General features: G+C 47.2%; 2 protein-coding genes across 5 annotated transcripts in view; one reads left to right on the top strand and one right to left on the bottom strand.

The window, feature by feature from the left end:
• The window catches only part of LOC103346476 (leucine-rich repeat-containing protein 37A2), a 32,604-nt gene extending 24,292 nt beyond the window's left edge, over positions 1-8,312 (top strand). For 2 of the 4 annotated variants that reach the window (XR_011385809.1, XR_011385807.1), the window contains 3 exons: positions 801-2,566; positions 2,871-7,754; positions 7,844-8,312. Coding sequence is in view for 1 of the 4 variants with exons in the window: in XM_070067678.1 (XP_069923779.1) it covers positions 801-2,566; positions 2,871-3,074 (1,970 nt within the window). In the remaining 3 variants the exon portion in view is untranslated. Of the gene's footprint in view, positions 1-800; positions 2,567-2,870 lie in introns of all 4 variants that reach the window. The other 2 variants (XR_011385808.1, XM_070067678.1) reach the window with 2 other exon arrangements.
• The window catches only part of LOC127482659 (zinc finger protein 286A-like), a 151,042-nt gene that overhangs the window by 53,880 nt on the left and 75,204 nt on the right, over positions 1-21,958 (bottom strand). Inside the window, exon 6 of the mRNA XM_070067679.1 lies at positions 6,929-6,999. The gene's annotated coding sequence lies outside the window, so the exon portion shown is untranslated. The remainder of the gene's footprint in view (positions 1-6,928; positions 7,000-21,958) is intronic.

Raw genomic sequence — 21,958 nt, 5'->3', positions numbered from 1 at the left:
GTATCTTTCTGTATATGAGGGTTATTACCACTGACGTCATGACTTTCAAAATGTGACCGCTTTCTTCCTTAGACAGCTTGAATTGGATCTCAGTCAGGGATCTGAGGCATTAGCACAGTGATAACTGTATACCCATCTACACAATGTTGCTCACCTTTCAGACCAGTTTCCTACCAATTATATTATTCCCTTCATCTCAAGAGGTGAGAAGAACAAGCATTGTTAATCTCCCTTTACAAGGGTGGGAAAGAACACACTGAGGTGAGGAGCAAGGCCCCTTGGCTTGACCACCTCTGCCCTCACTCCCCTTACATGCCTATCTCTTGCCATGGACACCTGTGATGGCAGCAAGAACACAGGGCCACAGGGAGGGAGGGAGGGAGGGAGGGAGGAAGCCTCGTGCTCCCTCAGCATGAGGCAGGACTGTGGAATGATGTGGCTGAGAAGCAGGGGCAGAGCCACAGAAGGGGCAGCTGGGTGGGGCCATTTGTCTTCCAGCCTTATTCTAAGCCTGGAGTGGTTGGTCATTGGAAACCAATGAAATAATACTGATCATAGTTACTGCTTTTTAACACTGTGAACTCTTCTAAATGCCCCTCTCAAAAATATCTTTTTCTCCTTTTTTGTTGCCATTTCATAGGTTTGAGTTTGGTTTTACTTTTCTCTCTAAAGTCTCAATGGTACCCCAAATATTGGATTTGACTCCTAATTTAATTGATCAGAGTGTAGGGCTGTGGACTGACATAAAGCTGTCCCATCAGTCTTCCGTACCAAAAAGCAGTCTCTTCTTTTTTTGACAGTTGAAGAAGCATCTATAGGGAACCCAAAGGGGGCATTCATGAAGATACTGCAAGCCCAGAAGAACAACACCAGCAAGCAGCTGACTATTGAGCCAGAGAACCCAGTATCAGAGAGAAACAGCGTGGACTTCCCAAGCCACATGAGTGAACAGCGGGACTTCAACGATGAAAGTGACGTTATTAGTGCACTGAATTACATATTGCCTTATTTCTCAGAGGAAAATCTACAAAATGTAGAATCAACATTATTACCATTCATTACACTACTTTTTTCAAATGTGCAAGATAGAGATAAGTCCCTGAGCTACGTGAAAACCCACATAAGAAGGCCCTCTCATCCTTACAGAAATAAGTTGAGAAAGCTCTATTTTCTACAGAATTTGTTAGATGAAGAAATTCAAGAAAAAATAGATGAGGTTAAGAAGGAAGAAAAGGCCATGCTTATGCAGCCTATCCTGTTAGGTCATCAATTTAACCCTCAAATCCTCCAAAAGAAATCAGAAACTGCCCCGTCACAGGAGAACAGCCTGGCAACCATGCCAAGTGTGGGGTACAGGCTGCATAGAGTGAAAAAAGTCATCAAGGGGCCAAAGGGCTTACGGAAAAGGCACCTCCAGGAGATGAGGAAGAGCCTCGGGAGGAGACGGGGCACCTGGCCCTTTGCAGAGAGCATTGGGGGAAGAAGGCTTGGGAGAGCAGGCTCCAGGGAGCTGAAGGAGCTTCAAGTGGCTCAGAGGCCCAGGCAGGTGGCCGGAAACTCCTTGCACACGGAGCCCTTGCTCACAAAGGAACGTGAGGCTGCAGCCCCCTCTTTCCTGAAGAAACACATCCTGGGCAGGCCTTCTACCTCCCCTGCAAAATCTCTCTCTGAGATCAACAACAAAGGAAAAGACTTAACCTACACCATTTTTGTCTTAGAAGATGCCAATGCTAGAGCCAAAAATAAGGCGGCAGGGAAACCAACCTCGCATTCCAGACAAAATTACCGCTTTCACAAAACTCGCTCTCACCTGGTCCTCCGAACCCCCAAGGCCAAACTGAGTCGGAAGTTCAGAAGGAAAAATTCCCTCAACAGGCAGATGGCTGGGAAGAGGCCTCCGTTCCCTGCACTGCGGAGTCTCATAAACTCCCCCTCCGGAGAGGCTTTCTCATCCCCTGGAGGCCTGCATTCTCAGGGGAGTCCTCCTCTGAGAGAACCTTCTATAGAAGACACTAGGGAGGAAAACCATTCCGGAGGGCGTGTTTTTGAAAAAAACATTTTGCCAGAAAACACCACTGCACATGAAGAAACGCTCCCTGGCGACAAAATGCACACAGATCCTTCAGCTACAGATTCTGCTGGGACCGAGTTCGACCTAATGCCGACTGTGGACCAAACCAAGGAAACACAGTGGGAATACCCCAGCGAGGGCACTGAAGCCCCCACCATGCCTGTAGGCTTCACCTACCCCGTGATGCTGTCCCAGGGAGAACAGTTTGAAATTCAGCTGAATCAGCAGCTACAGTCCCTCATCCCCAACACTGACGTGAGAAGGCTCATTTCTCACGTCATCCGCACTCTGAAAATGGACTGCTCTGAGGCCCAGGTGCAACTGCCCTGTGCCAAGCTCATCTCCAAAACAGGCATCCTGATGAAGCTCCTCAGTGAGCAGCAGGAAGAAAAGATAGCCAAGGAAGAATGGGACACAGAGCAGTGGAGGACTGAGACCTATATCAATGAGAGTACAGAAGCCCCGAGTGGACAGAAAGAGCAGGAGTCGAGTAAGGTGAGGACAGGAGATCTGCACTTTCCCATCCCTTAGGAGACCCCAAGCGGGAAGACCAGGGGCTCCCAGTCCAGATCTTGTCTCGGTAATGTAACTTTTGCCAAGACGGTGACACTTTGTTTGGAGGCAGACCTAACACACTGTAGAGAAAATGAGTAATACCAAGATTATATATAATACAGCAGATTTTGTATGGTCTTTTAAGATCTTTTACACCACTCACCTGAAGAACGGGGTTCTGAATATTTAGCATCCATATTTTCCAGCTCTTTATTCTGTCTTTTTAAACTGTGCTCTTTCTTAGCTCGCAAAAGGAGCTCAAGAACACGGCTATCACAACAAGCTCATCGTGGCAATATCTGTGACGGCAGTGGTTACGATGCTGGTTATCATCTTCTGTCTCATTGAGGTAAGGACGACTCGTTCAGGTTGCCAGAGTGCATCCTTCCTTTGTAATAGATTCGGAATCCACAGACTGTACATCAAAGCCACTTTCCACGTACCATGAGCTGACCTTCCTCTTTAGTCACCAAGACTGAGATGCGCTTTACTCTTTCCCTTGAAAAGCACATTCCACAGATTTTTTAAAGGAACCCCACTCGTGGGAAATCTCCGTGCAACTGGAACCGAGATAACAAGGGACTGGACATTTGGAGAGGTTAAGTGTAAGAAGGCCAGAGTAAAGTGGCAGAAGTTCTCCAAAATTGTGTCAGGGATTTGATGTACTCTCTTCTACCACTGATTTCTTTCCTCATTGCTGAAATGATGAGATTATATACTCTCCACCCTCAAGGAACTGTCTCTGCCCTTGGGAGAAAGCACGCAGCCGAAAGACAAAAGTATTATCTTACAGAGTCATTAGATCTACGTAGCATCCTACTGCTCCAATGTCTAAGACTTTGTCTAAATGAGTTCAGCTGATGCACTGCAGCTGACTCCTGCATCAAGCTGCTCTAAGATGTGTTCCCTCCCTGGAGCTTGCCTGCACCCTCCCACACAGCCCAGTGTTTTCACAGTCCCACCACACAAGGCTCCCACAGTCACAAGCACCCAGCCCCCTGTCAATTCTCCCAGAGTCCGGCATCTCCTCTAGGTTGGTTGCTGGGTTCACGGTGACTAGCTGGAGCAGCTGTTACGTATCTCCAAAATGGTGCCTGCCCTCTCTTGGCTAGTTACAGCATTCCAGTGCCTGAGGTCGGGAGAGAGAAACGTGAACTCCCCCACTTTTTTTTGCTCTAGGTTGGCAGGTACATCATCCCCCACAGAGCTCCAAGCCAGACCCATGCCAGGCTTTTCCCACAGCTTTATTGCCAGTGGCTTGAGCTGCTGCAGTATGGTCTTGCCTCATTCCAAAGCTGCTGCTGAGGCTCTCAGCTGCTGGGGTCTCAAACTGTGCAAGTCCACACCCTCCACATAGGTCCACAGCGTCCATCCAATTTGCATGGAGTTTCCTCTACCATTTTCTCCCTAAACCTTCCCTGAGATTGCACTCCTTCCACTTTTTTTTTAACTATCCACCCCTAGACTAGAGCAGCAAGCTACCTCCCTATGCCACCATCTTGAAAAATCCCTGAGATGTGACGATTTTAAATAGCTTTTGTGTGAACTGTTGAAGAACAGTGAATTTTTTTCTTCATACTAGTTGTTGAACATTTTACTTAGTATAGGGTTAATCTTATGAGTATAATGTTAACTGAAAATAGATCTTCATAAAATAAGAATGGAAATAGGAGAGGGGGGAAGAATAAGGGATCGGAGTGTGGGCAGGAGGGAGGGTAAGGTGGAAAGTATCACTATGTTCCTGAATCTGTATACATGAAATCTGTCTATCTTCAATGAAAGTTTTTTTAACTTTTATTTAATGAATATAAATTTCCAAAGTACGATTTATGGATTACAATTGTTTCCCCCCCATACCGTCCCTCCCACCTGCACCCTCCCATCTCACACTCCCTCTCCCCTTCCATTCACATCAAGATTCATTTTCGATTATCTTAATATACAGAAGATCAGCTTAGTATACATTAAGTAAGGATTTCAACAGTTTGCTCCCACACAGAAACATAAAGTGAAAAATAATAGATGATTTTTTTAAATGATGATGAAATCAGATCAGACCTATTGTCATGTTTAATCCCAGTGAGAGTCAAGTTGGGAATTGATAATTTCTTTTTTTTTTGTTTTTTTTTACAGAGGATCAGTTTAGTATGCATTAAGTAAAGATTTCAACAGTTTGCACCCCCATAGAAACACAAAGTGAAATATATTGTTTGAGTACTCGTTATAGCATTGAATCTCAATGCACAGCACATTAAGGACAGAGATCCTACATGAGGAGTAAGTGCACAGTGACTCCTGTTGTTGACTTTACCAATTGACACTCCTGTCTATGGCATCAGTAATCTCCCTATGCTCCAGTCATGAGTTTCCAAGGCTATGGAAGCCCTCTGAGTTCTCCGATTCTTATCTTGTTTAGACAAGGTCATAGTCAAAGTGGAGGTAATGAAAGTTTTTTAAAAGACATGTCTAGCCACAAGAAGTAAGTGATCACAGCATAGAGATGAGAAAGAGACCAGCATGGGTAGTGCCCACCCTAACACTACATAGTTTCAGTGTAGGGCAAGCTCCTGCTCTCTAATCTTTTTCATAAATTTAGTAGTTTTTCTCATCTATTTTTTCCTAAAAGATGGCAGCTGGTCAGATTTTGTAAAAAGTTTTCTTGGGGTTTGAGTTAAGTTGCCTTGAATTTGTAGATTAATTTGAGAACTGACATCTTTATGATACCCTAGAAACATGACATTTTATGGACTTCAGAAGAGCATCCTCATCACATAAATCTTACACAACTTTCGTTGAGTTTATTCCAAGATAGTTTATTCCTTTCTATTGCTATTAAAGAAGGGCTCTGTACTCCATTTTCCCTCTAGTCACTGGTGGTGCACAACAAACAGGAGATTCACTGTACTACTCTCCTGACTCAGCACCTAGTCACCTCCCCGGACCCACATGTTACGTCCAACAAAATGTCAGCTGATTATCTTGGGCTTTTTTTTTTAGGTTGTCTACCATCTCCTATGCAAATGATGACAGTTTTGTCTCTTCCTTTGCAGTAATTATACCCCATTTATTTTTCTTATTGCACTAATTTCAGCCTTTTCAACAATGATGACTAGTAGCAGTCTAATAAGTATCCTACTCCTGTTCTTGCCTTTAAAACACCATTGTTTAGGTTTCTGGTCCATACTTTCAGCAGGTTAAGGGTGTTTCCTACTACTCCACTTTTTTTTCTTCCAGATTTTTTAAATTTTGTTTAAGGACTACAACTTCCATGTTCCCAAATTAGTATAGATTAAATGCATGACGCTGCACTCCCATTCCACTTTTAAGAGGACTCACTGATGACTGGCTGTCAATAGAATGTATTAAGTCCCAGAGGCATTCAAGACCAAGGACTGTGGAAGAGTGAGAACTATTAACAAGACAGAATTCCTGTCCTCAAAAAAGCTATCTTATTGGGCAGGCAAGGCTTTTAGAGAAAGAAAGGGAAGGTAAATGATTTGGAGATAGAATCATTATGGTGAATAATGACTGCTTTTCCTTACAAAACAGATTTACTCTCATAGAGGAAGAGGAAGAGAAGACATAGAAAAATCTTCAACGTAAGTATCAGTCTGACAATTGTTACATTAGAATTTTAGAAGTAGAGGAGTACTGAGAACTCATCTATTTAAACCTGCTCATTTTAGAATGAGGACATTGCCAGAGGCAGAAGACTATCCATCTGAGTGTTTTGCCTGATTCCAGCAAATCTGGTCCCCAGCCATGGCTGGGGAGACGGCACCAGCACGGACACATGTGCTGTCAGTGGTCCTTCCGAGACACAGCAGCTAGGGAGGGGCTTTGGTTGTGCTGTTCCTGCTGCTGGTGGCATCTGGCCAGTTCAGAGGCCTTTCCAGAGGCTCGGAGAAGGGCTATGGAAAGACACATGACACTGGGGGAAGGGGGACAGTCGCCCTCAAGGCTGCTGGAGAGTAAAACGTATGAGGTGGCTGGAAAACTTACTGGTTTCCAGACCCCCGCTGCCTATGCCTTTTATTCACACCTTCTCAGACCGTTTGTCTCTCCCTGTTATGATAAGGATACAAGGAGAAAGGGACAATACTGGTCCCATAGTCACACTGCCAGTGAGTATCACAGAGAGGAAGGTTCCTCCCCAGCCAGGGACTTCTCCCTTGGTCATAGTGAGTTTGGGCTGTGTGCTACAATTTCTATTGCAAATCAATACCCACACGCTCTGTAGACACAAGCAGTTGCTGAAACAATGCACTCTTTTTCTGTTTTAATCATATTCAAAAAGGGTACCTTGTATTTCCACGCTGGTTTTGTCCTTTAAACTGGTTTCACTACTCAATCTTCCATCAGTGACAGACACCCTGCAGTGAGAAAAATCTTTGAGCTGGGTAACGTTGCTATTGGACTCGGGCATTGCTTCATAGGATTCAATTTATAGGGGACTAGAGCAGCTATGGAAACACAAGCATTTTCTCCCTACACCCCAGTGAATGATGCTTGTGAGGCTAAATCCTAAAGGGGCAGGTGTCAAATGCCTCTGGAGAGAGAAAATACTTCTGCCCCATGTGGTGGTGCAGTGTGTCCACTGCGCAAGCACACTTGGCTGAGAAAGGCACTGGGACTGACAACAGACAAAAGTCTCCCCAGAGACACTGCAGGTCTGTAGGGACAGAGGGCTCCTGGAAGCCCAGCACCCTGGGTACTGCGTCTGAGACCCCAGGCTTGTAGTGAGCACTCACTGCAGTGATGGCTGAGGTGCATGCGTCATCCCAGGAAGACCGGAGATGCACACTGTGAGAAGTGAACAATGGCACTCGTCTCTAATGGTCTTGTGTGTGTTTTTCCCCAAGGAGCTTTCACCAATCAGTGCCTAGAAAGTGTTCGGAAGATGAGACTCAGGTAAATGGGAGGAGGCTGCAGTGTGTGGCTGGAGACAGCAGGGAAAATGCTCAATTCACATGTCTTTTTGTCTTTCCTAGGGCTTCTTCCGGCTGAGGTGGCCACTCTGGCTGAGGCGTCTGCTCAGCCCTTTCGGTGGCACACGCAAGAAAGCCAAGGACTTGCCCCTGGACAAGGAGCCTTCCGTAAAGGAAGAGCTTCCCGACAAGGACGCAGGGTACGTGACAGGGCCACTTCACCGTACTGAGTTTGGGGAGGCAGGGAGAGTGGCAGGAGTGGAAGCCTTGCTCTGCTCTCTTCCCACAGGGAGCTCAGCGAGGCCCCCGCCAAGAAAACGCCCCCTCCAGAGTCCTCGGCAGAAGGTGAAGAAAGCGAAGCCCCCGAGGAAAACACGGAGTGACTGTCCTGCCTCTGTCACCTGCAAGTCCTGTTTTCTGAATATTGGCATCTCAGTGGTGCTTATAAAATATTTATTTGCTTACATTCATGGGTGTGATATTCATAAGCAATTCTAGCCAGATGGTGAGAAATTAAAATGTTGTCAAATATTTATTATATGCAGTAACAGGGGCCACAGGCAAGAAAAGCAAGACTGCTTCTAGAAGCCTCCGAGGGACTCAAGCCCACCCCAGGGGCACAGCACCAGCAAGAACTCTCATTTCTCTTCCTCCATTAAGTCAGTCTCCAAGAACCCAAAAACACATCCTCAAGGCGTAGACTTTTAAATCAAATACCAGGTGTTCTGGTGCTTTCTCTCCCCTGAATCACTGAGAACCAGTCAAAGAGGGGGACTAGACCTCCGGCTCGCAGAGGACCCGCTTCCTCTTGTCGGTCTCGGAGGGCCTTGGGGGTGGTCAGAATATCTGGATCATAATACCTCCCAAGTCACTGTCCAAAGTTTGTCACTAGGAGTGAGAAGCACTTCAGCAAGCTACCAGTATTCCTGAGTCTAAAATATAAGATGAAATGGTACTAATAACAATGCGCAGAGGCCAGCGCTGTGGTGTAGTGGGTCAAGCTGGCACCTGCAGTGCCGGCCTCCCATATGGGAGCTGGTTCAAGTCCCAGCTGCTCCACTTCTGATCCAGCTCTCTGCTATGGCCTGGGAAAGCAGTAGAAGATGGCCGAAGTCCTTGGGCCCCTGTTCCCATGTGGGGGACCCAGGGGAAGCCTCTGGCTCCTGGCTTTGGATTGGCTCAGCTCCGGCCATTGCAGCCAACTGGGAAGTGAACCAGCGGATGGAAACCTCTTTCTCTCTCTCTCTCTCTCTCTCTCTCTGTAACTCTGCCTTTAAAGTAAATAAACAAATCTTTTTAAAACCAAAACCAATGGGCAGTTCTGCAATTCTCTGTGAATGCCAAGTGGGCATTCTATAATTCAATTCAATTATGACACAGCTAGTGTCAGGTCGCACAAGCTAAGGGCTTAGTCCCACAAGCTGACCTTACTTCAGGTGCCAATCAAAAATCCAGTTTGCCACCTGTGCTTCTGACTGGGTAGCTATAAATCCGGATTCCTGTGACATCCCTCTTTGGGCACAATCACTTGCTAGAATCCAGAAAAATAGTTACTTAGTCTTGCCAACTGATCAGAAAGGATGATGTAAGGATGCAAATAAGCAACCAGATGAAGACACACATCCACGTGGTCTGGAAGGCTCACATGGAGTCAGGGTGTTCCACCCTGCCAACACAGGGACGTATGCCTCCACCTGGGGGCTCCCCTATGCCAGCTGTCCTGAGTCAATCTCCAAGACACAGGCACCTACTTTAACAAGGCTCTGTGTGCTTTCTACACTCCTGAGGTGTTATAGGGAAGGCCAGGAGAAAGCAGAGGCCCTCTGGCTACTTAAAGGCTAGAGGTCAGCAGGGAGATGAGGGTGGGGAAGACAGAGCAAGGCGAGGAGGACTGGTGTCTGGCAAAGTCTGGAAGGCACAATGTTAACATTGCTTTGCAGCTTCCCATCCTGGAAGCCAGGGCCTCCCACGTCCAGGGCAACAGGCTCCACTGGCTCTGGCTCCTGACATCCTGGTGGGATTGGGAAGCTGCAGAGTCTTGGAGAACGCAGTATGGAGCAGCACCCCCATTCAAAAAGAGGAAGACGCCGAGGATGGAACAGAAGCGGAAACAGGGCTTCAAGCTGAAGCTTTAAGTGTTGGCGGGTACTGCTGGAAAGAGGGTTTTGCACCACGCTGTAGCTGTGTGGGCTTGCAGGGTGGAAGGAAATGAAGGGTATGAAATCTCCATGTGGATGAGAGCCACACCCCAAGGAAGGCAGAGCAATAAAAGGCACCTGGGTCCCTGACACATGAGCCAAAACACTAGCCCCGGACATCCTCACCACATCGTTACTCAAGAGCCCAATAAACTGATTTTTTATTTTAACCTACTGTTGTGTGGGTCTCTGTTGTAGCACCTGAACCTACAACCTCATCAGTGTTAGCTCTGGTCACAGTAATGCTATGTCATACACCATCCCAAAACACAGAGTGGGTTACAATCACCATTCTTTCCGCTCTGTAGGTCGTGGTGATACAGGTAGGAAAAAGCCAGCTGGGTTAGGTTGAACTTGGATGGAAAGTGAAGGCAGGCGGCTACAAGATGGGGAGAAGGGTTTCTAATGAACATTGAGCCTGCATGCTGTTAAAGCAGACTTTGCATAAAGGCCAACTGAAATAAGTGCAGAGAGCAAGCCTTATACAAGCGAAGGGTTGCATTTAACAGACATGCAATTGAGAATCAAAAAAAGCCTGGAACCTAAAAAATGTTAGGAGAGAAGAGTTTTGAGACTCTAAATGCACAAAACACAGACACCTGGGATTGTAAATGAGCAGAGCTAAGTGGTGAAGCCAGGGACTGCGACCTAACAAGTCCAGGGCTACAATAACAGGGACAGTGTTCAAGATGGGCCCAAAACTCATAAAGTGCTGACCCAAAGGAATTTTGGGGAGGGAGGACACCTGGGCAGATTCTAGCCAAATGGGCAGAGTGAACTAAGCAAGATGGGATCACAGCAAGATGACCGTTCAACAGTTTCTTTATTCACCCTGTCCCGTGTTTTCATACTTCAGCTGCACGAGACAGTCAACCCGGGTGACTGAGGACACCTAGGACACGTGTGCCTGATCATCTCCACAGTTTTGCTCGAGTGCTGTGCTGGCAGGGCTGGCTCTGCTTCTCACACGGGTCTGCCGATCAGCCATGGCGGCTCTGGTCACAGGTATTCACTCTGGGGCCCGGGCTGGCTGAGGCAGCTGCTCCCCGAGAGCAGCTCTTCTCACAGTGAAGGCAGAAGCACATGAGGGCCACAGAAACTCACGCGGCCCCTCCAGCCTAGGCTCAGAACCACTATGTCTTCATTGCTTGTTCATCACATGGGCCAAAGCAAGCCACAGTCTTCCTACAATGAGACTACGGCAAGTGTGCGGATCAGGGAGGGGCAAGGAATTGGGGCCAATAAGTGCGTCTACTCCACTGTGATGAACCCTGGTTTGAAGGTTACACGACCTGGGCCCACTCTTCTAGGGGTTGCCTGGAAATGAGTGTAGTAAAAGGCACTGTCCATCCCTCACCCCCAGTTTTCTATTAGGTCAGGAATCCTGAAAAGGCAGCCTTCCTTCTCCACAAAGCCCCTGTGCCCTTCCCTCAATGCCTAACACCCAGTCTGCCCCCACGGATGATGCAGCAAGATTGCTGAGCGCGTTTTAGATGGTCCCTTTATTCCCCCCCCCACTGCACCCCACTATATGAATCGTTAGGAAATATAGTCTAACCTCCTAAAGCCCAGCAGCCAGTGCACTAAGTATCCACCCAAAATGCTCTTAAGAGATTGTGCCACTTGAAGCTGAGTCTGTAGCCAGATCTGATACCAAATAGTGCATCTACTTCCTCGAGGGGACCTCAAGAAGAAGGAGCTAGGGCCAGCACTGTGGCATAGCAGGCTAAGCCACTTGCAGTGCCAGCATCCCATATGGCCACAGGTTCAAGTCCCAGCTGCTCCACTTCTGATCCCATTCCCTCCTAATGTACTGGGAAGGCAGGAGAAGAATGACCCAAGTCCTTGTGCCTCTGCTCCCAAGTGAGAGACCTGGAGGAAGCTCCTGGCTCCTAGCTTCAGCCTGGCCCAACCCCAGCTGTTGTTGCAGCCATTTGGGGAGTGAATTAGCAGATAGAAAATCTGTCTCGCTCTCTAACTCTGCCTTTCAAATAAATACATTAAATCAGGAAGAGGAAGAAGCAGCGGCATTGGCAGCAACAACAAGAGATCGGAACAGGTTAGTGAAATTTCTTTCTCTAGAGGCCATTTGGACCTGGGAAATTTTTTTTAAAAGCTTTTTATTTACTTATTTGAGAGGTAGAGTTACAGACAGTGAGAGGGAGAGGAGACAGAAAGAAAGGTCTTTCTTCCGCTGGCTCAGTCCCAAATGGCCACAAAGGCCAGAGCTGTGCCAATGCAAAGCCAGGAGCCAGGAGCTTCTTCCAGGTCTCCTGCATGGGTGCAGGGACCCAAGGACGTGGGCCATCTTCTACTGCTTTCCCAGGCCACAGCAGAGAGCCAGATTGGAAGAGGAGCAGCCGGGATTCGAACTGGCATCCATATGGGATGCCAGTGCCACAGAGGATTAACCTACTGCAGCACAGCGCTGGCCCCTGGGACCTGGGAAATTTTAAAGTTTCTCACAAGCAGAAATATCCTAAGAGGCAGGCTGTCTCAAGGCCCAAAATTAGCCAGAGATCCACAAGGCTTCAGGACAACTGAGAGGCAGTGAGAGTCACCACCAGCGAGCAGTCACCCCACTGCTGCACAATGCCCCTTGGCCACTCAGCCACAGGTGCTCCACCTTAACTGCCGTCTTTCTTGGAAGACCTTGCTCTTTAAAGGAGAACCATTAAAAAAGACCAACCACCGCTGAATTCAGGGCACAGGCCACGTACACTGAATGTATTTTAGGGCAGTGGCTCATGATAAATTGTTTCCCAAGTTCCTCAAAGGTACTGGTTAGTGTCAAGCTCTCTCGGGCCCAGGCTGATAACTATGAAGTGTTGGGAATTTCAGTTGTTGGGAGGTACTTGGTTATGATACATGTGGACTCTTAGGGCTTATTATAAAAGTGATGGCCTATGGCTCTCCAGACTGAGAAAGGATTGCCTTTGTGAATAATAAGAGGATGCAGCAGTTATAAAAAATTAATAGACTGTGACAGTCTGTCTCCTAGATATATAGGTGTGTTAAGTGAACAAAGCCCTATGGTAGTGTGTGGGTAAAGCATGCTACTATCTTAGTTTTCTGTTGCTACAACAAAATACCTAAGACTGGGTGATTTATAAAGAAGCTCATTTGGCTCATGGTTCTGGACCTGGTTAGTCCAAGACTATGGTGCGGACATCTGCTCAGCATCTGCTGAGACCCCTCTTACTGCATTAGAACACGACACAGAGCATCACATGCTGGGACACAGCACATATGCTGGCTCAGGTCGCTCTTTCTAAAATGCTGCTAATGCCGATGGGGCTCCCTCTGTCCTGACCTCATCCAATCCTAAGTACCTCCTGCAGCCTCTACCTCCAGACACCATCAACACAGGAGATTTGGAATTCAGGTGTTTTTTTTTTCTTATTTGACAGGTAGAGTGAGAGAGAGAGAGAGAGAGACAGAGAGAGAGAGAGAGAGAGAGAGAGAGAGAGAGAGAGAGAGAGAAAGGTGCTCCTTCCACTGGTTCTCCCCAAATGGCCACCATGGCCGGGGCCACGTTGATCCAAAGCTAGGAGCCAGGTGCTTCCTCCTGGTCTCCCATGTGGTTGCAGGGCCTAAGCACCTGAGCCATCCTCCACTGCCCTCTCGGGCCACAGCAGAGAGCTGGACTGGAAGAGGAGCAACTGGGACTAGAACCCAGTGCCCATATGGGATGCCAGTGCTGCAGGTGGAGGATTAACCAAGTGAGCCATGGTGCCTGCCCTGGAATTCAGTTTCTAATATGTGAACTTTGTGAGGACACAGTCCAACAACAGCAACTACTGTGTGCTCTGCATTATCTATATAGAACTTTAGGATCCATTACAGCAGCCACTAGCCACATATGGCTGTTTAAATGTAAATTTGAAAGTCAAAGCTCCCAAGTCACACTTGGCCATCTTTTTTTTTTTAACTTTTACTTAATTATTTTCCTTTTTCTTTCTTTCTTTTTTTTTTGACAGGCAGAGTGGACAGTGAGAGAGAAAGGTCTTCCTTTACCGTTGGTTCACCCTCCAATGGCCGCCGCGGGCGGCGCACTGTGCTGATCCAAAGCCAGGAGCCAGGTGCTTCTCCTGGTCTCCCATGCGGGTGCAGGGCCCAAGAACCTGAGCCATCCTCCACTGCACTCCTGGGCCACATCAGAGAGCTGGCCTGGAAGAGGGGCAACTGGGACAGAATCTGGCGCCCCGACCGGGACTAGAATACTGGAATACTGGGGCTACTTTATTTATCTTTATTTATAGCTAAGCATTTATACATTGTCTACTACCATGAGGAAAAAAAATCATAGTGAGGTACAACAATAATTACAAACCTCCACTAGCTTTTCCACACACTGGCACAAGTCTAGTAGAATAATCTGAGGAAGGTTTTCAGTTGACAAAAGCAGTCTTATACAATTCTTTCCTTTCCACTTCATTATACCACTTATCACTTCAGCCCTACGAATTATTCACTTCCTATCCCTACATGAAACAGGATCTAATAATCCATCAGCAATCGCTTCCAATTCATATAAAATTGCATGTCACCCTTACAGTAGAATGTAATATATCCTAGCTCCTCTTATTGTTTTTTTTCCTCACCCTAGTCTTATTTTCCCTTGACCTGCTGGGAGACCCTGACAATAATACCCCAGCAAACCCCCGTATACCCTTCCCCATACTAAACCAGAATAGTCGATCCACCTATGCAATCCTATGATCAATCCCAAATAAACTAGGCAGTGCCCTAACCCTAGTAGCCTCAGTCCTATTTCTACCCATTATTTGTATCTTCAACTATCAAAACAATGAAGCACAATATCCTTCCCTCTAAGCCAAGGCTTATTCTAAATTATACTAGCAAAGCTCTTCACACCCAAGTGAATCAGAGGACCCTTCTTTTCAGACAAACAGAAGCCATTATGTAATTCCTCTAGCTAAAGACGGGAGGAAACCAGGACCAACCTGAAACTACACAGGGGTAAGGTTGTCTAGGAAAAGAATACCAGGGTGAATAAATTTCAAATCCTACCATGGGGTCATGTCAACTTCTGGGCTTGAACAAACAAAAGGGACTAAAAAGAAGAGCAAGACGGGATGAAGCCGAATCATGAACATCGGGAGTAGCAGGGAGTTCCTTCTGAGCTGCTACTGAGAGGCAGGGAGACGAAGACCAAGGAACTCCCCGAGCTGCAGCCAGGAAGTCAGCTGACTGACGGAGCAAAGGTGCAGTTTATCACGTGTCTATGAGAGGACTGTGACGACGACGACTCTGGACAGAGATTTGTTGTTTGACTTTTAAAACCAAAAATCACAAACGGAGATTTTTTTTTCCACCCACTAACATTTTAGTAACCATTATGTGAAAACCACTGTGAACAAGACTGGGGAAGAACAATGGTCCCTGTCTGTCGCTCCCCCTCTTCGCGGAGGAACGACACAGGACCCTGCACTGTTCTTTTGTCTGCTCGGCCCTCCCCGGGTTTGCTGCTGGTTCTTCCCAGGTTGGCTACCGACCCTTCCACCTCCATGGAAGGGCGGTTCCCCCTGCCACTTTCCCCACTTCCACGGGGGAGTGGCACACCGCCGGCACCGGCTGGCTCTCTCGGGGGCTGCACAGGTGTTCCTTCAGATAGATGTTCCCCTTAGATGTTCCTGGTGCATGTTGTCTCTCTCCTCCTTTATAGTCCTCTTCCACCAATCCCAACTCTGCTACCCACACGCCGAGTACGCTGCTCTCCTCCAATCAGGAGCAGGTCCTACAGCTTGTCAAGTTGGTGAGAGGCAGCTGTGTAGAAGTTTACTCCTCTCCCAGCGCCATATTGTGGGAGAGCAGATGTATAGAATAAGTCTTAATTCCAGTAACAGTCAAGTCCGAGTTGCTCCCCACACCTGTCCTCTGTCATATTTTCTTGGCCCAAAAAGTACCACGACTAAAACTATTTCAAGATTTCAAAACATATGTTAAAGGAAAAAAATCAGGCTTATGGAGTCAGGCAAAGTCTTTACAATGTTGCAACTGTCTGTAAAAAGATACTATGTAATTTGATTAATTCTTAAAATTTTGGAACTTCCTTAAAAAAATCAGGTTGCTTATTCTATCAATAGAATCCTGACAACCCTGGAAACATGAATGAAATGACAGCATAGAAACTTGAATGAAAGGTCTAAAGATTTTTAGATGACTGTTCTCTTTTATAAAGCCACACTCACAATGAGAGTGAATTCGGAACTGACTCATGCAGTTAGGGGAATGATGCAGATCTGAGACAGAATCCGAGGTCCATGGGTGACTGGCACCCAACCATCCATTTGGGGGGTCCCAGTAAAATGTACTGAGTAGGATGACCTTCAGGGAAAACTTAATTAGCTGAGGATGCCGGAAGACCCAGAGACCAAGCAACGGCTGCTGAGCAAGTGACTAGAACCATTTTTTACAACTCTTGTCCACTAAGTACAACCGTAACCCGCTGAAATACCATGGACACACCAAAATAAGAACACTGGCATGTGGTAGGACCCATAGTACAATGGCAGGGCACCTTGTTCCCACCCACCAACAGGAGGAGGAGACCAACTTGTGGGACCCCCCACCGCCACGAAGGTGCTTCCTCCAGGATCCGCCTGACCACACCAGGCGCCCTCAGCGTCCGCGCCCCGCGGGCACCGCCGGGACCCCGGGCCACCAGGGGCCGCTCCGCTCCCTCCTCAGAGGCCGAGGCCGCCGGGCGGCGTCTCCGCAGCAGCCCTGCCCGGCCGGGGCTGACCGAGAGGAGCCACGCGGACACCGGGTCCTCGCTCTCCCTTCCCGGCTCCCGCTCCGGGACGGGGTCAGGGCCGACGGCGCCGCTCCGGCCGCGGACACCGGGACTCGCCAGGCCTGAGGAGCCGGCGCCGCGCGGACGCGGGAAAGCTCTCGGCCCGGCCGAACCCGCGCCCTCACCTGGCACACGGCTGCGCTGCGGGCCCGCCCTTCCCGCCGGCGTCCGCTGCTGCCCCTCGCTTGCCGCCCTGTCCGGGATCGGGGCTGGGGCTCCGACGGCCCTCGGGCTGTAACTGAAAACAGCACCCAAACCGTCGCCCAAACGGCGGTTGCAACGCTAAGTAGCCTATTTATAGACTCACTATTCAAATGAGGGCTCCAGAGAGGGAGTCAGATTGGATGGAACGAGACAGTACCAACCAATCAGAAAGCAAAGGTTGCGCCTATGCAAATGTGGACCATTGCAAAAGCAACAAATTTGCAATTGCCAAGTTACTGTACCCTAGGTCAACAAAGCACTACAGTGAGCTGTTAGTATGGAGACCAGCCCCAGGAAGCTGCTGTTAGAGAAGAGGACCCTTCATTGTCCATGAAAATTTGTGAGCAGAGGAAATGTCCTTGAGGCGGTCTTATCCTGGTTGCGGGTGGGAGGGCAGGCCTGCTTCCCCTGGTGCACGGATGTGTTGCTCAGGACAGAAATAAGGCAAAAAGTTCCAGAGAGGCGGGGGAGGAGGCCAGAGAAGGACCCAGGAGCAAAGTCCAGAAGCCATAAAGCAAAACCAGGGCGAGCTGTTCCCACGGGTAGCAGTCACTTGCGTGGGGTAGGGCGTAGAGCCATAAGTGAACACACAAGGGGGCTGCAGTCTGGGTGGGGTTTAGTGTGCAGAAGGTTTTCTGCCAATGTCATGGCACAGCCACATGGGGTTTAACCTCCACATGGCCCTCAGCGCCATCTCCTCCTTCCTGGTCCTGGGGGATCGTGGGAAATCAGGCAGACTGGATTGCCAGGTAAGGGGAGGAGTTGCAGTGCAGACCTAGAGGCTTCTGGCTCACCTGTTCCCACCTAATTTTTCTGTCTTGGCCCCTGTATCACCAGGCCCCATCTCTACCACTGAACTTGGTGGTTTCCAGACCTGTGCCTTTTCTGTTTCCTTTCCCTCTGCGACATGTAATAGTAACCCATCATTAACACTGCATGTGCTGTCTCAGGCACTGTTCCCCAGAGACTCCGCCCTCCACGTGGTAACTCCTTTGCTTTTCATGGAGGACACTATGAAGAAAATGTCACCACTGTTTATGGAAACAATTAAGGGGGCCGGCACTGTAGCATAGTAGGCTAAGTCTCCACCTGCGGCGCTGGCATCCCATATGGGAGCTGGTTGAGTCCCAGCTGTTCCACTTCCCATCCAGCTCTCTGCTATGGCCTGGGAAAGCAGTAGGAAGATGGCCCAAGTCCTAGGGCCCCTGCACCCGCGTGGGAGACCTGGAAGAAGCTCCTGGCTCCTGGCTTCAGAGAAGCCCAGTTCCAGCTGTTGCGGCCATTTGGGGAGTGAACCAGCGGGTGGAAGTCCTCTCTCTCTGTCTCTCTGTCTCTGTCTCTAATGCTGCCTCTCAAATAAATAAATAAATCTTAAAAGAAAACATTCTGGGACTCACTCTGGGTTTAGTGAGTGCTGTGGCTCAAGTTCTGAGAACAAAACAAAAGCTTTCAACTCCCTGGTTCTCCAATGTTCTTTCCTCCTTTATTACCCAAATTCCAGTCTCCTGGCAGAGAGAAGTCGCCTAATAAAGTTCTGAGGGGAATTTTTCAGAGGGGGAAAAAAAATCCAACAACCTCTGGGCTTTAGAGGGAACTGTTTATTCTGGGGCTGTTTGAGATCAATAACCCACTATTTCAGACCTGCAGAGATCCATGTCCTGACCTGCCACCGTTTCTATTCCGAGAGCTCACGTGGCCCAGATTCTGCTGCCTCTGAGCCATGGCTGCCTTTCAAGATACAAAAAACATCTGAAGTCTCCATTTCATTCTCTGATAGCTCCTGGCTTTGGATCAGCGCAGCTCTGGCTGTTGCGTGTCGGGGTCTCAAGCCCTAGGCTGGCCCCTGACCAGCAGGGGCCACTACAAACACTCCCCAACAAGGCGAATGGTCCACGGGTGATGAACACATCACAAGCACCCGTGGGTTCTGTCAAAGCAGGAACCACTTTATTGAGGAAGTGTGCAGGCTTATAAAGCTTACAAAGGGCATGAGCAGTAGGGGAGCCAATCAGAGAAGAGGTCACGCAGGCATGGGTGGGCAATGCACAGGGGCAACTTAAGCAAAGTATAGGGATCACGCACTGTCCACGTGTCCAGAACTAAATCTGACCTATCCCTGCCCCCTGCCAGTGCTTTGATCTTATGTAGCTTAACTGAGGCAGCCTCAGACCCACCAGGCGCCATATGCCTGTCTTAGGTTATCCCATCTGACTGGGATCAGCCCTTTAAGGAGCATGTCTGTCTTAGGTTGTCCCCCTCTGGGGATCTTACCCGTCTTTGACTACTACTCCAGCTGTTAAGGGCTGCCCCAGGGGATCTTTTTTTTTAACTTTTATTTAATGAATATAAATTTCCAAAGTACGGCTTATGGATTACAATGGCTTCCCCCCCCATACCGTCCCTCCAACCCACTACCCTCCCCTTATCCACTCCCTCTCCCCTTCCATTCACATCAAGATTCATTTTCGATTCTCTTCATATACAGAGGTTCAGTTTAGTATACATTAAGTAAAGATTTCAACAGTTTGTGCCCACACAGAAACATAAAGTGAAAAATAATAGATGATTTTTAAATGATGATGAAATCAGATCAGACCTATTGTCATGTTTAATCCCAGTGAGAGTCAAGTTGGGAATTGATAATTTCTTTTTTTTTTTTTTACAGAAGATCAGTTTAGTATACATTAAGTAAAGATTCCAACAGTTTGCACCCCCATAGAAACACAAAGTGAAATATACTGTTTGAGTACTCGTTATAGCATTAAGTCTCAATGTACAGCACATTAAGGACAGAGATCCTACATGAGGAGTAAGTGCACAGTGACTCCTATTGTTGACTTGACAAATTGACACTCCTGTCTATGGCATCAGTAATCTCCCTAAGCTGCAGTCATGAGTTACCAAGGCTATGGAAGCCTTTTGAGTTCTCCAACTCTTATCTTGTTTAGACAAGGTCATAGTCAAAGTGGAGGTTCTCTCCTCCCTTCAGAGAAAGGTACCTCCTTCTTTGAAGACCTGTTCTTTCCACTGGGATCTCACTCACAGAGATCTTTTGCCAGAGTGTCTTGGCTTTCCATGCCTGAAATACTCTCATGGGCTTTTCAGCCAGATCCAAATGCCTTAAGGGCTGATTCTGAGGCCAGAGTGCTGTTTAGGACATCTGCCATTCTATGAGTCTGCTGAGTATCTCGCTTCCCATGTTGGATCACTCTCCCCTTTATTCTATCGGTTAGTGTTAGCAGGTACTAGACTTGTTTATGTGCTCCCTTTGACTCTTAGTCCTTTCATTATGATCAATTGTGAACTGAGATTGATTACTTGGACTAGTGAGATGGCATTGGTACATGCCACCTTGATGGGATTGAATTGGAGTCCCCTGGTATGTTTCTAACTCTACCATTTGGGGCAAGTCAGCTTGAGCATGTCCCAAACTGTACATCTCTTCCCTCTCTTATTCCCATTCTTATGTTTAACAGGGATCACATTTCAGTTAAATTTCAACACTTAAGAATAACTGTGTATTAATTACAGAATTAAACCAGTCATATTAAGTAGAACAGACAAAAAAAACTACTAAGAGGGATAATGTATTAAGTTGTTCATTAACAGTCAGGGCTATGCTAATCAAGTCACCATTTCTCATAGTGTTCATTTCACTTCAGGAGGTTTCCTTTTTGGTGTTCAGTCAGTTGTCACCGATCAGGGAGAACATATGGTATTTGTCCCTTTGGGATTGGCTTGATGTGTTCCAGATTCCTCCATTTTGTTGCAAATGACTGGATTTCATTGTTTCTTACTGCGGTATAGTATTCTAAAGAGTACATATCCCATAATTTCTTTATCCAGTCTGCCGTTGATGGGCATTTAGGTTGGTTCCAGGTCTTGGCTATTGTGAATTGTGTTGCAATAAACATTAGGGTGCAGACTGCTTTTTTGTTTGCCAATTTAAACTCCTTTGGGTAAATCTCAAGGAGTGGGATGGCTGGGTCGAACAGTAGGGTTATATTCAGGTTTCTGAGGAATCTCCAGACTGACTTCCATAGTGGCTTGACCAGTTTGAATTCCCACCAACAGTGGGTTAGTGTTCCTTTTTCCCCACATCCTCGCCAGCATCTGTTGTTGGTAGATTTCTGTATGTGAGCCATTCTAACTGGGCTGAGGTGAAACCTCATTGTGGTTTTGATTTGCATTTCCCTGATTGCTAGTGATCTTGAACATTTTTTCATGTGCCTGTTTGGCCATTTTGATGTCCTCTTTTGAAAAATGTCTATTGAGGTCCTTGGCTCATCTCTTAAGTGGGTTGTTGATTTTGTTTTTGTGAAATTTCTTGATCTCTTTGTAGATTCTGGTTATTAACCCTTTGTCTGTTGCATCGTTTGCAAATATTTTTTCCCATTCTGTCGGTTGTCTCTTCACTCTCCTGTTTCTTTTGCAGTACAGAAACTTCTCAATTTGATGCAATCCCAATAGTTGATTTTCGCTTTGTCGGCCTGTGCCTCACGGGTCTTTTCCAGAAATTCTTTGCCTGTGCCAATATCTTGAAGGGTTTCTCCAATGTTCTCTAATAACTTGATGGTGTCAGGTTGTAGATTTAAGTCTTTAATCCATGTTGAGTGGATTTTTGTGTAAGGTGTAAGGTAGGGGTCTTGCTTCATGCTTCTGCACATGGAAATCCAGTTTTCCCAGCCCCATTTATTGAATAGACTGTCCTTGCTCCAGGAATTGGTTTTAGATCCTTGATCAACTATAAGTTGGCTGTAGATGTTTGGGTTGACTTCTGATGTTTCAATTCTGTTCCATTGGTCTATCCATCTGTTTCTGTACCAGTACCATGCTGTTTTGATTACAACTGCCCTGTAGTATGTCCTGAAATCTGGTATTGTGATGCCTCCGGCTTTGTTTTTGTTGTACAAGATTGCTTTAGCTATTCGAGGTCTCCTGCGTCTCCATATGAATTTCAGCATCATTTTTTCTAGATCTGAGAAGAATGTCTTTGGTATCCTGATTGGGATTGCATAGAATCTATAAATTGCTTTTGGGAGAATGGACATTTTGATGATGTTGATTCTTCCAATCCATGAGCATGGAAGATTTTTCCATTTTTTGGTATCCTCTTCTATTTCTTTAAGGTTTTGTAATTCTCATCGTAGAGATATTTAACGTCCTTGGTTAAGTTTATTCC

This window comes from Oryctolagus cuniculus, unplaced genomic scaffold (genome assembly GCF_964237555.1).
Source record: "Oryctolagus cuniculus unplaced genomic scaffold, mOryCun1.1 SCAFFOLD_55, whole genome shotgun sequence".
Classification (NCBI taxonomy): domain Eukaryota; kingdom Metazoa; phylum Chordata; class Mammalia; order Lagomorpha; family Leporidae; genus Oryctolagus; species Oryctolagus cuniculus.
The sequence above is the reverse complement of the archived record's forward strand: the minus strand, read 5'-3'. Positions and strand labels throughout refer to the sequence as shown.